Source organism: Poecilia reticulata, chromosome 11 (genome assembly GCF_904066995.2).
Source record: "Poecilia reticulata chromosome 11, P_reticulata-male-v2, whole genome shotgun sequence".
Classification (NCBI taxonomy): domain Eukaryota; kingdom Metazoa; phylum Chordata; class Actinopteri; order Cyprinodontiformes; family Poeciliidae; genus Poecilia; species Poecilia reticulata.
In genome coordinates, this window is record NC_088840.1 from 772,906 (window position 1) to 787,228 (window position 14,323).

Sequence of the window (14,323 nt, forward strand, 5' to 3'; positions counted from 1 at the left end):
GGTGGAAAATGGGGGTAAATACAGCATTGTGTCCTTTTTCACCACTCATATCATCCATCCATCCATCCATCCATTTTCTTCCGCTTATCCGGGGTCGGGTCGCGGGGGCAGCAGCTTCAGAAGGGAGGCCCAGACTTCCCTCTCCCCAGCTACATCTTCCAGCTCCTCCGGAGGAATCCCAAGGCGTTCCCAGGCCAGCCGAGAGACATAGTCCCTCCAGCGTGTCCTGGGTCTTCCCCGAGGCCTCCTCCCGGTGGGACGTGCCCGGAACACCTCACCAGGGAGGCGTCCAGGAGGCATCCTGACCAGATGCCCGAGCCACCTCAACTGGCTCCTCTCGACGTGGAGGAGCAGCGGCTCTACTCTGAGTCCCTTCCGGATGACCGAGCTTCTCACCCTATCTCTAAGGGAGAGCCCAGCCATCCTGCGGAGGAAACCCATTTCGGCAACTTGTATCCGTGATCTCGTTCTTTCGGTCATGACCCAAAGCTCATGACCATAGATGAGGGTGGGAACGTAGATCGACAGGTAAATCGAGAGCTTCGCTTTTTGACTCAGCTCTCTCTTCACCACGACGGACCAGTACAGCGCCCGCTTCACGGCAGATGCTGCCTCAATCTGCCTGTCGACCTCCCGCTCCCTTCTTCCCTCATTCGTGAACAAGATCCCCAGATACTTAAACTCCTCCACTTGAGGCAGGACGACCCCCCTGACCCGGAGAAGGCACTCTACCCTTTTCCGGCTCAAGACCATGGCCTCGGATTTGGAGGCACTGAGCCTCATCCCGGCCGCTTCACACTCGGCCGCGAACCGTTCCAGTGAGAGCTGCAGATCACTTTCCAATGAAGCCAACAGGACCACATCATCCGCAAAAAGCAGAGATGCGATCCTAAGGCCACCAAAACGGATCCCCTCAACACCTCGGCTGCGCCTAGAAATTCTGTCCATAAAAGTAATGAACAGAATCGGTGACAAAGGGCAGCCTTGGCAGAGTCCCACTCTCACCGGAAACGAGCCCGACTTACTGCCGGCAATGCGGACCAGACTCTGACACCGGTCATACAGGGACCTGACAGCCCATATTAAAGGGCCTGGTACCGCATACTCCCAGAGTACCCCCCACAAGGCCTCCCGAGGGACACGGTCGAATGCCTTCTCCAAGTCCACAAAACACACGAGACTGGTTGGGTGAACTCCCATGCACCCTCCAGGACCCTGCTGAGGGTTTAGAGCTGGTCCAGTGTTCCACGACCAGGACGAAAACCACACTGCTCTTCCTGAATCCGAGGTTCGACTATCCGATGGACCCTCCTCTCCAGGACCCCTGAATAGACCTTACCAGGGAGGCTTAAGAGTGTGACCCCCCTGTAATTGGAGCAAACCCTCCGGTCCCCCTTTTTAAACAGGGGGACCACCACCCCAGTCTGCCAATCCAGGGGAACTGCCCCCGATGTCCATGCGATATTGCAGAGTCGCGTGAGCCAACACAACCCTGCAACATCCAGAGCCTTAATGAACTCCGGGCGGAACTCATACACCCCTGGGGCTCTGCCACCTAGGAGCTTTTTGACCACCTCGGTGATCTGGTCCCCAGAGATTGGAGAGCCCAACCCAGAGTCCCCAGGCTCAGCTTCCTCAACAGAAGGCATGTTGGTGGGATTGAGGAGGTCTTCGAAGTATTCCGCCCACCGGCCCACAACGTCCTGAGTTGAAGTCAGCAGCACACCATCCCCACTATAAACAGTGTTGGTGCTGCACTGCTTCCCCCTCCTGAGACGCCGGATGGTGAACCAGAATCACCTCGAAGCCGTACAGAAGTCTGTCTCCATGGCCTCTCCAAACTCCTCCCACGCCCAAGTTTTTGCCTCAACGACAACCTGAGCCGCATGCCGTTTCGCCCGCTGGTACCCATCAGCTGCTTCTGGAGTCCCACAAGCCAAAAAGGCCCGATAGGACTCCTTCTTCAGCTTGACAGCATCCCTCACCGAAAGTGTCCACCAACGGGTTCGAGGGTTGCCGCCACGACAGGCACCAACAACCTTGCGGCCGCTGCTCCGATAGGCCGCCTCGGCAATGGAGGTACGGAACATGGTCCACTCAGACTCAATATCCTCCAACTCCCCCGGAACGTGTTCGAAGTTCTGCCGGAGATGAGAGTTGAAGCTCCGTCTCACAGGGGACTCCGCCAGACGTTCCCAGCAGACCCTCACTACACGTTTGGGCCTGCCAGGTCTGACCGGCTTCCTCCCCCACCACCGGAGCCAACTCACCACCAGGTAGTGGTCAGTGGACAGCTCTGCACCTCTCTTCACCCGAGTGTCCAAGACATACGACCGCAAATCCGATGAGATGATGACAAAGTCAATCATCGAACTGCGGCCAAGGCATCCTGGTGCCAAGTGCACATATGGACGCCCTTATGCCTGAACATGGTGTTCGTGATGGACAATCCGTGACGAGCACAGAAGTCCAATAACAGAACACCACACGAGTTCAGATCGGGGGGGCCGTTCCTCCCAACCACGCTTCTCCAGGTCTCACTGTCATTGCCCACATGAGCGTTGAAGTCCCCCAGTAGAACAAGGGAGTCCCCAGGAGGGGCACTCTCCAGTACCCCCTCTAAGGACTCCTAGAAGGGTGGGTAATCTGAACTGCTGTTCGGCCCGTAAGCACAAACAACAGTCAGAACCCGTCCCCCCACCCGCAGGCGGAGGGAGGCTACCCTCTCATCCACCAGGGTGAACCCCAACATACAGGCGCCCAGATGGGGGGCAACAAGTATGCCCACTCCAGCCCGGCGCCTCTCACCGTGGGTAACTCCAGAGTGGAAGTACGTCCAGCCCCTCTCAAGGAGACTGGTTCCAGAACCAGAGCCATGTGTCGAGGTGAGGCCGACTATTTCTAGCCAGAACCTCTCGGCGTCGCACACTAGTTCCAGTTCCTTCCCCACCAGAGAGGTGACGTTCCACGTCCCAAGTGCCAGCTTCTGCAGCCGAGGATCAGACCGCCAGGGTCCCCTCCCTCGGCTGCCGCCCATAGCACAATGCACCCGACCCCTTTGGCCTCTCCGACAGATGGTGAGCCCATTGGAAGGGGGACCCACGTCTCCTCTTCGGGCTGAGCCCGGCCGGGCTCCATGGGTAAAAGCCCGGCCACCAAGTGCTCGCCATCGTGCCCCCTCTCCAGGCCTGGCTCCAGAGTGGGGCCCCGGTGACCCGCGTCCGGGCGAGGGAAAACCAAGTCCAAAGTTTGTGTCCATCATAAGTGGTCTTTGGGCTGCGCTTTGTCTGGTTCCTCACCTAGGACCTGTCTGCCTTGGATGACCCTACCAGGGGGATAAAGCCCCAGACAGCATAGCTCCTACGATCGTTGGGACACCCAAACCAATCCACCACAATAAGGTGGCAGCCCAAGGAGAGGACCACTCATATCAGAATATAGTTAATCTCATATTGCCTTCATGGTGAAATAATTTTATGTATTTTTTCCTGAAACATAGAATTCATATTCACTAGATATAGAAACTTCTGCAGCACTTTTATCGAAGGAATAAAAGTGATATTGTTCAAATAAAAGTACCATGATGAAAACTCAGTTTCCTGCCATTGATTCATATAAGACGCAAAAACTTATTGCAAACTCTGATGTTGCACTCTGTCAATACATTTTTTTTATTCTAAAATTATATAGTTGTTGAAAATGAAACTTTCCTATAAATATTGTTAAGGAAGAATTATTTATATAATTAAATTTAGGAAAAAACTCTGGCTCTGCTTCTTCCTGTTGATCCTGGGTTCTCGCGTGGCCACGTGTGGACACAGAAACACAACAATGCGTGTTGATGTCACATAATTACAGAATTTAATCCAATCAGAAGAAAGTATAAGATAGAACAGGAAACTGGAGAAACACAGATACAAACATTATTATCTGAGACAAGAAGACAGAGAAATATCAAGGACGTCCTTGGAGAAAGAGCTGGTGCTAAAGTAAAACTAAAATCAGCTTTTTCTAAATTATTTCCCTTGTGCACAAACTTTTATACCTGTAGGTGTGTTTTTCTCTTTAATGTATTCAATTAAGGCGTATCTCTACTTGACCAACTGGAAGGCATCTCTGGCGCTTTTTGAATTTAGAAAGTCCCTGCGATTTGTTCACAAGATCAAACAACAGCTTCTCCTTCGTCTAAGTAAGGTGAAAGTAGACTCTCCAAATCCCTGCTGGTTTATGACTTCCACAGATCAGTGTGAAAAACTGGAACTTCCTACTGATTGTTTTCCAGTCAGACAAAGGGCAGATCAGAGATTTTGACAAACCATCTACTTTAACTGCAAGTAAAATAAAGGTCAGAATAAGTTATACATTTTAAAACTATATTAGGCTATTTCAATCAAGTCATGTTGGATTTTAAAACAAACTTATTTTAAATTTATTTTCTTAACACTATCCGGCCTCCTGCGGCTCTACAGCCATCTTGGCAAGGAGAAACAGATGAAGGAACCTCACAGGTAGCTGTGAAATTCTGGTTTCTCTTTTGCTCTGCCAGGAACAAACCTTTAATACTGTACTTTTAATTCAATGAAAAGTTATCCAGAAACCCAATTTGTTCTTCTGCACTCAGCATCTCCAAAGTTTAGTCCTGATATCAAACCAAAAGCAATAGATAATATCAACAGAAAAATAATGAAGTACAATTCCTGTTTCTAAATAGGAATTAGAAACAAATAAGAATTAAGACATTCATTCACCATAAACCTAAGTATTTTCTAATACTAAACAAAACATTTTCATTTGATTCTAATTTAGTCAGAAATAATACAATTTCAAATACATTCATCATTGACTAAATTAATTCTAAAACAAGATAATACAATTTTTTGTCAAAACATGTTATTAATAACTAAGAAAAATGTCTTACAAATTAAATGTTAGTGATTTAAAACATTTTATGTTATATTCAGTTTTTTTCACCATGTCAGATGTTAGTTTTGGTAGACTTCTCATCCTGGTTACGTGAACCGACCAAAGTTCCCTTTCTCAGAGTAATTCAAGTGATACTGTCCTCCACGTCCCTGCATATGTTAATTTATGACCTCCTGTCTTTAATGATAAGACCCCAGGGGTCTGAGCCGAAGCTCTCCTGCAGATCTCTATTCTCCTTTGTACTTTAAATGCTTAACCCAGCAATAGTTCTTCGGGTTTTAAATCACTAACACAAACCTGTTTAAACTTAAGAAATTTGTTCTAAAAGGTTTAAACTGTGTTAAACACTAAAAATAGTCATTTTTCCTCAACAACACATGTTGCATTTGCGATGAAAAAAAGTTGTCACTCATGCGCTGAATTATTGTGTGTTGACTGAGGGACATATATGGGACAACGCTGTGACCAAAGTCTGCAATATAGTGATATGACATTCAGGAACGATCCGATTCTTCTGGACGGCTCTTTACTAAGTCCTAAGGACTGAAGCTTCACTTAGAGCACTTAGAGCCGTTCTTTGTTCTTGTGTACACTGCAGTAGATATATTGTGTACATTGCAGTAGACATATGTATATATATATATATATATACAAATTTATTTAATCACTGAATAAGTAAAAGTTGAACGTATGAACACAGAGCATGCTCATTGCTCATTGATTGATTTCGTCTCCTGTCATGGTGGGAAACATCGCAGTGGGAGGGAGGATGAAAATAGTCACGGTGCTCATTCTGCTTAGTTACTTGTTGCGCCGTTGGACAGTGTTCATAGTTGAACAATATTTATCGTTAATTGCAATGTTTCAGTTGTGGTTTCTGACATGTGCAACATGGGCAACCGCCCAGCGCGTTATTTTTCTAGGGATGGCAGGAGATCTCTGCGGATTGTAGCACAGCAATGAAAACAGAATGAAGTGAGTTTTAATTGATACTAGTTAAATATATTTCAGCTCTAAGTATTTAATATCTAGGTGTTTTTATGGGAATGTGGATCTTTCAGATCAATCTGAGAATTAATTAATTAATTTTTTTGTCTCATTTAGCGGGGGCCCTGGTCTTGGTCTCGGGTTCGGTGGTCTTGACTACAACTCTGCTACATGGCTCCTTGGTTGCCTCCCCTCACCTTCTTTCCATCCCCTTTCAGTTGGATTTCTTTCTAAATAAATGTCACTAATGAAGTTCATGCTATGTCAGGACAGGAGACAAGATGTTTCCATCCCTGAAATAATGATCCATAGAATCACATATCTAAGTCTAAACTGTTACAGAGAGTAAACACAATAAGAACACGTTTAATCTGTGGTAGTGTTCATTAAAATGGCACATATCTGATGTATTAAAATTAAATACGATTGGCACACTTCATGATATTAGCGATTAGGTAATGCATTCAGCAAGTACTTTTACTTTTAATACTTAAGTATTTTTAAAAGCTAGTACTTTTTTACTTTTACTTAAGTAAAATGTTAATGTGGTACTTTGACTTTTACTTGAGTACATTTTTGACTGTGTATTTGTACTTTTACTTAAGTACATTTTTTGAGTACTTTCTCCACCACTGCTGAAAAGGCACAGCTACCTTCTGTCTGTAGACAATATACACTTTCCTGAGGAAAAATGACTATTTTTAGTGTTTAACACAGTTTCAACCTTTTAGAACAAATTACTTAATTTTGAACAGGTTTCTGTTAGTGATTTGAAACTAAAACTATTGCTGGGTAAGTATTGAAATAGATCTTCAGGAGAGTTTCTTCTCAGACCCCTGGGGTCTTATCATTAAAGACAGGAGGTCATAAATTAACATATGCAGGAAGGTGGAGGACAGTATCACTTGAATTACTGTGAGAAAGGGAACTTTGGTCGGTTCACGTAACCAGGATGAGAAGTCTACCAAAACAGCTGACATGGTGCAAAAACTGAATGAATAATTTTTTTTAAATCACTAACATTTAATTTGTAAGGCATTTTTCTTAGTTATTAATAACATGTTTTGACTAAAAATTGTATTATCTTGTTTTAGAATTAATTTAGTCAATGATGAATGTATTTGAAATGATATTATTTCTGACTATATTAATGTATGTGAAATTGTATTATTTCTGACTATATTAGAATCAAATGAAAATGTTTTGTTTAGTATTAGAGAAATACTTAGATTTATGGTGAATGAATGTCTTAATTCTTATTTGTTTCTAAATCCTAATTAGAAACAGGAATTGTACTCCATTATTTTCTGTTGATATTATCTATTGCTTTTGTTTGATATCAGGACTAAACTTTGGAGATGCTGAGAGCAGAAGAACAAATTGGGTTTTTGGAGATAACGTTTCATTGAATTAAAATACAGTATTAAAGGTTTGTTCCTGGCAGAGCAGAAGAGAAACCAGAATTTCACAGCTACCTGTGAGGTTCCTTCATCTGTTTCTCTTTGCCCAGATGGCTGTAAAGCCGCAGGAGGCCGGCTAGTGTTAAGAAAATAAATTTAAAATAAGTTAGTTTTAGAATTTATCATGACTTGATTGAAATACCTTAATTGTACTTTTAAAATTTATAACATATTCTGACCTATTGATCTTTATTTTACCTGTAGTTAAATCAGATGGTTTGTCAAAATCTCTGATCTGCCCTTTGTCTGTCTGGGAAACAATCAGTAGGAAGTTCTAGCTTTTCACACTGATCTGTGAAAGCCATAAACTACCATGAATTCGGAGAGTCTGCTTCTACCTTATTTAACAAAAGGTGTTTGATCTTGTGAACAAACTGCAGGGACTTTCTAGATTCAAAAAGGGCCAGAGATGCCTTCCAGTTGGTCAACTAGAGATACGCCTTATTTGAATACATTAAAGAGGAAAACACGCCTACAGGTATAAAAGTTTGTGCACAAGGGAAACAATTTAGAAAATCTGATTTATTTTACTTCTGCACCAGCTCTTTCTCCAAGGACGTCCTTGATATTTCTCTGTCTTCTTGTCTCAGATAATAATGTTTGTATCTGTGTTTCTCCAGTTTCCTGTTTTATCTTATACTTTCTTCTGATTGGATTAAATTCTGTAATTCTGTGACGTCAACACGCGTTGTTGTGTTTTTGTCCCCACACGTGGCCACGCGAGAGAACCCGGGATCAACAGGAAGAATCAGAGCCAGATTTTTTTTGCTAAATTTAATTGTATATAAATTCTTCCTTAACAACACTTTCTTCTTTTTGATGGAATATTATAAATTGTGTTTTCAGGATAAGCAGAAGATAATTATGAATAGCAGCAACCATCCCTCAACTGATTTTTGTTGTAAGTTTTTTTTCTTCTTTTTTAAGCTCATGCACACTTATAAAGTAATAAATTAAACATGAAAGAAAATTATTTAAAAATAAATATGATGCACTTACATCAAGTTTTTCTTTTCCTCTGACACACAGAGACTGTAACATCAATAAAAGTAAGAAAAAATACAGAATGCAATAGTCAGGCAAAGGTGTTGGAGTAAGCAGCTACTCAGTGCACCAATAGCTGTTTAAAGATAAGCCACCAGCCAGTCAAAGATAGTAAGTAACTGGTCCTAATGGAGGAACACCCATTTTCCGGTGGCAGCAGGATCCCAATCCTGCGGGGGAACAATAGTGTGCACTTCTAGCAGTATGGGACACAAACTACATCAAAACCATTTTGTGATGAAGGTACTGAGTTTTATTTTAATTTATCTATGCTGAAATGAATAAATGTTTGTATTGGTGGTAAAAGAAGAGGTTGGGAGCAGAGGGGAAGGAGATTACGAGACATAAACCAGAAAGAATTTTACTACCATACTGGTTTTCTTAAGTCTGACCTGATGGATTTATTTCTGAGGAATGACACAAAAAGGCCATTCTAAGTAACTAGAACTAATAAAAATGTGAATAAAAAATGCTGCAAATTTCCTTAAAAGACAAAATTTGTTTTGAACAGAATAGAGAATTTTGAACAGAATACAGAATTCTATATTACAAAATTATCACCATTCCTGCATAAAAGTCTAAGTCTTCAGCCTTAAACAGATGTTCACATAGCAAACATTATTTTGTATAACTATAACAGATTCACATTTAAGATCATCTCTGGTGTCTGGTGTAATAGATCACCTTTGCTTTTAGGAAACATTACTAAAGAATTAACCAAAAAAAACTTTTACTTCACTAAAATGTGCTGTGTTGTGATCATCATTAAAATAAAACCAAATAAAATGCACCACATTGCGAAAACTTGCAAAAGTTTTTGACACCAAGTCCTGCATTGTAACGACTTTACAGTAGGTGTCAAATACCTCACGCTGTCACCCATAGTAGAAAAATAGAAAAGGAAAAGTTAATCTGCTAAAGACTGATTGTGTGTAAATTTTAGAGGAACCAGAAGAAGTTTCATATTTTTATCTGACAGGAGAGCAGACCAATCTTTGCTTCCATCAACCTATAAAACATTGCTAATCATTTAACATCTTCTGATTGAGATGGACAGTTTGCTTTGTGAAGCTCCACCTCACTGGGAGGGAACTGAATCATTTATAAGCTTATCTGTCTTTTGCTGAACATTAGTGAGCAGATAGTGCGACAAACACTGAAAGAAAAAAATGTATATAAAACAATTTTTAACATATTAAAATTATTTCTAAATGGATTTATCCTAAAACAGTAATTTTTGACAACTTCAATAAATAGTAACAAAAACATTAGCAGCAGCAACAGCAGAAATTATTTTTCATATTGATATGCAGTGAAATACCTTAATTGTAAATTAATTTGCTTAAATCATGATTTAAACTGTTTGAACATTCCTCGATTTTCATGCTGAACTCATTCCACACTTCATCAAGTTGAGGACTAAAAAAAATTTCTTTGTGGAAAGCCAAACAGATGCAATTGAAAATAAACTAAAATGTTCACTGGACCCTTCCTAGCAGACAGAGTTAAAACTCAAATCAAGGTTGTCAAAAACATATCTTGCAGGGTTGTTTTTTTTTGTCACTATATTTTCAATTACACAGCACAGAATGTAACAGTACAAATTCACAACATAGATGAATTTGAAAGATCATACATTTTAATAGAGAAAAAAATACTTTGTTAGCGTAACGCTTGTGTTTCTGACTTTACTGCGATCACATATTGACAAGCAAATAATAAAAAAAAACTTAACTACTTTTTAAAAAATAACTTGCAAAAGGGAGAAGGTAAAAGATGAAAGTTTGTGTCCTGTATGGCTTGGGTCTGGCTGCAAGTACATCCTTGACCATAAACTAAACATGTTCTTATTTCACTGATGTTAAGGATTAGAGAAGAAAAAAACATTTGAAAAATGTGGATCTACTGTTGCAGTTTTGCTTCAGAATTGCATTTGGAGACCAGATCTGGGTGGATATCCTTCTGTGGTGATGTTTTCCTGTTTTATTTTCCAACTTTTCTCCTTTTAGGGAGGCCTATTTCCTACAACTCTTGATGCTAGTACATAACTGCATGCCTGTTCTGCCCCTGGTGTTGTGAAGATGGCAACCAGTAATTGAACCATAGATGGTACTAAATAGGTTTTAGGAAAGATATTGAGGAAAAATAAGGTTGAACGATTGAATAGAATCACTAACAGCATGGGCAATGCATTTTTAATTAGGGCAAAAGACAATTTTATATGATGCAAGAGAGAAAGTTGTTCCAGAATGTTTTTATATGATGCAAGAGAGAAAGTTCCAGAATGTTTTATATGATGCAAGAGAGAAAGTTACAGAATCTTGTCTGTTTGATTTTATATGATGCAAGAGAGGAAGTTCCAGAATGTTTTATATGATGCAAGAGAGAAAGTTACAGAATCTTGTCTGTTTTATTTTGATAACAACTTAATTTAAATCAAAACAGATGTTTTTATACGATAAGCAATATATGACGCAGATTTAACAGATGTTTTATACGATAAGCATTTTATGACGTATATTTAACAGATGTTCATGTGCGATAGTATCGATTTATCGATTTTTGATTTGGGCGTGGCATTTTAATCCATCAAACTCGATTAATTAAAATTTGAGACAAAGTAGTTTCCTTATTTTTGTTATGTATGCTGCAGCGTGTTAAGCAGATGAAAGAGGCTAAAAGTGATGGAGGAAAATACAGAATCCATAACATTAAGAATGAGGGAAAAATGGAATAGGAGATTAATAGACGGATTGAAGAGACAACTGGATCAAAAAGGAAAGGTCTCTATTTGCCAGTCGATTTGCGTCCCTGCCTTCATCTATGGCATAGGTTTAAAGGTCTTGACTGGGGGCCTTTGCTGACCCCGCAACCTGACTGCGGACAAGGGGAAGATGATTGATTGATCGATCGATCGGTCGGTCGGTCGGTCGGTCGGTTGGTTTTTCTTCAATAGCTTATGGGTCATGAGACCCATAAGTTAATTGGGTCTTATTAATTCAAAATCAATGTGAAATTATACTACTAGACTGGATAGGTGGTGCACACTCATTTTTATTCCATTTAACCCTTTTTATTCCTTGTCAGTGGGTCAAATGAAATTTAAGCTATTAAACACCAATCATATTTTTTAATTTATAGATTTAAATTATGTAAAAAATGGAAAAAGATTTAAAATGGGGAAAAAATTTGGGTGCCTCATCTCTAATGATTTGTAAAACAATTTCAAAGTGGTTTTGAATCAATAGGACACATGTCTTGGAAGCTATTACAAAAACTTACTAAATTTTGACAAAGAAAATTCCTAAAAAATGGGCTGACCCTGGCCAGACTCCATGTGTTTTGGCAAGCACCAGATGCATGCCATGGAGTACCAACTCCCGGCCTGGCTCCAGGGGTGCCCTGCTGACGTGCGTCCAGGTGAGGGGACACAGTATCCATTGATTGTGCTCTTCATAAAGGGTCTTTGGGCTACTCTTTGTCTGGTTCATCACCTCTAGCATTGGGTGACCCTACAAGGGGAATGAAACCCCTGACAGCATAACACCTGGAGTCACTTTGACACACTTTCATCATGATAAGCTGGCAGCCTATGGAGAGGTGAAGAGAAAATAGGAAATATATTTTTTAAATATAAAATTGTCTAAAAAATAATAAAATGGGTCAAAATGAATTAAAAATGAGCGTACCTCATCTCTCCAGTCTACTAAAACAATTTTACACTGATTTCAAGTAATTGGGTCACAGTTTATTGAGAACTCCTGCTCGTGTTCTCACTAAAACCAGGAACATAGAACACCAGTTTTAGTTTTTCTCTGTAGCTCAGAGAATAGAATAGAAAATACTGTTGTTGGTTTATAAATCACTGAACGGTTTAGCATTTCAACAACAAGGCATTGTTGTTAAAGATCTGTTGTTGTATCAACCTCCCAGATCCCTCAGGTCTTCTGGTTCTGCTCTGCATCCAGAACCAGAACCAAACGAGGAGAAGCAGCATTCAGCTTCCATGCACCACAAATTTGTAACACACTTCCAGAAAACTGTAAAACAGCTGAAACACTTGACATGCTTTAAATCTTGACTAAAAACCCCCTGATCAGAGTTGTATTTGAAACATAATCATTTACAAATTTAATGATAGCTCTTGACTTTATGTAATGTTTTGTTTATTCTATGTTGCATGACTCTGTGTTTTTGTGTTTTTATTATGTAAAGCACTTTGAAATGCCTTGCTGCTGAAATGTGCTGTACAGATAAAATTGGATTGATTGACCTAGAAGCTAAAAATACCTACAAATTATAAAAAGGACTCAAATTGAATATAATCATCTATATAAACTGGTAGAACAATTTCACACTGATTTTTAGTCAATAAGTCACAAGACCTGGAAACTATTGAAGAAAAATACTAAATATTGACAAAACAAATTGCTAAAAAATAAAAAATGAGGTAAAATGGAAAACAAATGTCTGTGCCTCATCTATTGAGACAAGTATAATTATTTCAAAGTGATTTTGAGTCAAAAGGTCACATGACCTGGAAGCTATTGAAGAAAATATATTATTTAATATTAAAATTATTGAAAATAATGTATATGGCTTTAAAATTTAATAGATGCTATTTTGTCTCATGCAAAAGCATGAATTAGCACTAACAATCAGTCGGTTACAATTCAAGTCATTTATTAACATTTGTTAGACAGGAATGTTTGGTTCGGTAATTTGTTGACAGTCCCTAAGTGAACCTTCGGGCGCTGCGGCCGGGAGCGGTGGAGAACCGCTGGCCGACATTAGCGTTCATAAATCGGATCAACCTTGAGCTAAACGCCGCTTAATCCGCGGAGCTCGAATATCCAACTTGAAACTATCTTCACTGCCGTGACGTCATCGGCCAAAATTATAACTTTTAATATCTGAAAGACGAAAGTTGCACAAAGGAGAGTTTCAACGGCACAAACCTGCACAAACGGAGCACTAACGAAGTAGCTCACTTTGGTTTGTTTTGGAGCAAGAATGGGTGACGGTGACGTCATCGGCCAAAATTATAACTTTTAATATCTCAAACACGAAAGCTGCACAAACGACAGTTTTAACGGCACAAACGGAGCACTAACAAACTAGCCCACTTTGGTTTGTTTTGGAGCAATATGGGGGGATGGTAAACTCTGGATGACCTAAAAAATAATTTTTTATATCTCAGAAATCAAAGCTGTACAAACGAAAATTTTAACGGCACAAACCTACACAAACGGAGCACTAACCATTCAGACTATTTGCTGGATTCTTTGACGTGGGTGGGGTGTCAGCTTCACACAGCTCGAAGCTGTGTTAGTGCTCCGTTTGTGAAGGTTTGTGCCGTTGTAACTGGTCTAATCTATGAAAAACCTAACAATGAACCTTTGAGTCCATGAAACTGAAACACACGTTCTATCCGAGCGTCCACACAAAAAATTATTAAGTTAGGAGTTATAGTATTATTTTCTAATAAAGTTGCTAAGCTTTAGCTCACTGATAAACTGCTGGCCATCTTTGTTGATGCCAATTATAGTTTAATGCTAACCAACCAATAGGCACCGCCCTGCTCATTTGCATAAAGAGGCAGAAATGCATAAGGAAAAGTTAAAAAAAGAGATGATGCAATGTAAATAGAACAAACGCTTGTATAAACTTATATAAGTTATCAGAACTGATCCTCCAGAGTTTTCAGCCTCCTGATGTGTTAATACCCACTGCCTCCAGGTCGGACATCAATGGGAGATGAGACATGTGCACTAGGCTGGAAAAATGGACACAGGTTGGCAAGTATTCACACACCACTGAGTGGACATTTACTGCACTTTACAGTTCTGACTGTTGGTTTAGGCTTGGTGATATAAAGACAATAAATTAGACTGAGTGAATAAACCCAT

The 14,323-nt window shown here is 40.4% G+C and overlaps 1 protein-coding gene across 1 annotated transcript in view; it reads left to right on the forward strand.

The window, feature by feature from the left end:
* The window catches only part of LOC145553820 (uncharacterized), a 39,179-nt gene that overhangs the window by 15,753 nt on the left and 9,103 nt on the right, over positions 1-14,323 (forward strand). Inside the window, exon 4 of the mRNA XM_081612825.1 lies at positions 14,154-14,208. Coding sequence (XP_081468951.1) covers positions 14,154-14,208 — 55 coding nt within the window. The remainder of the gene's footprint in view (positions 1-14,153; positions 14,209-14,323) is intronic.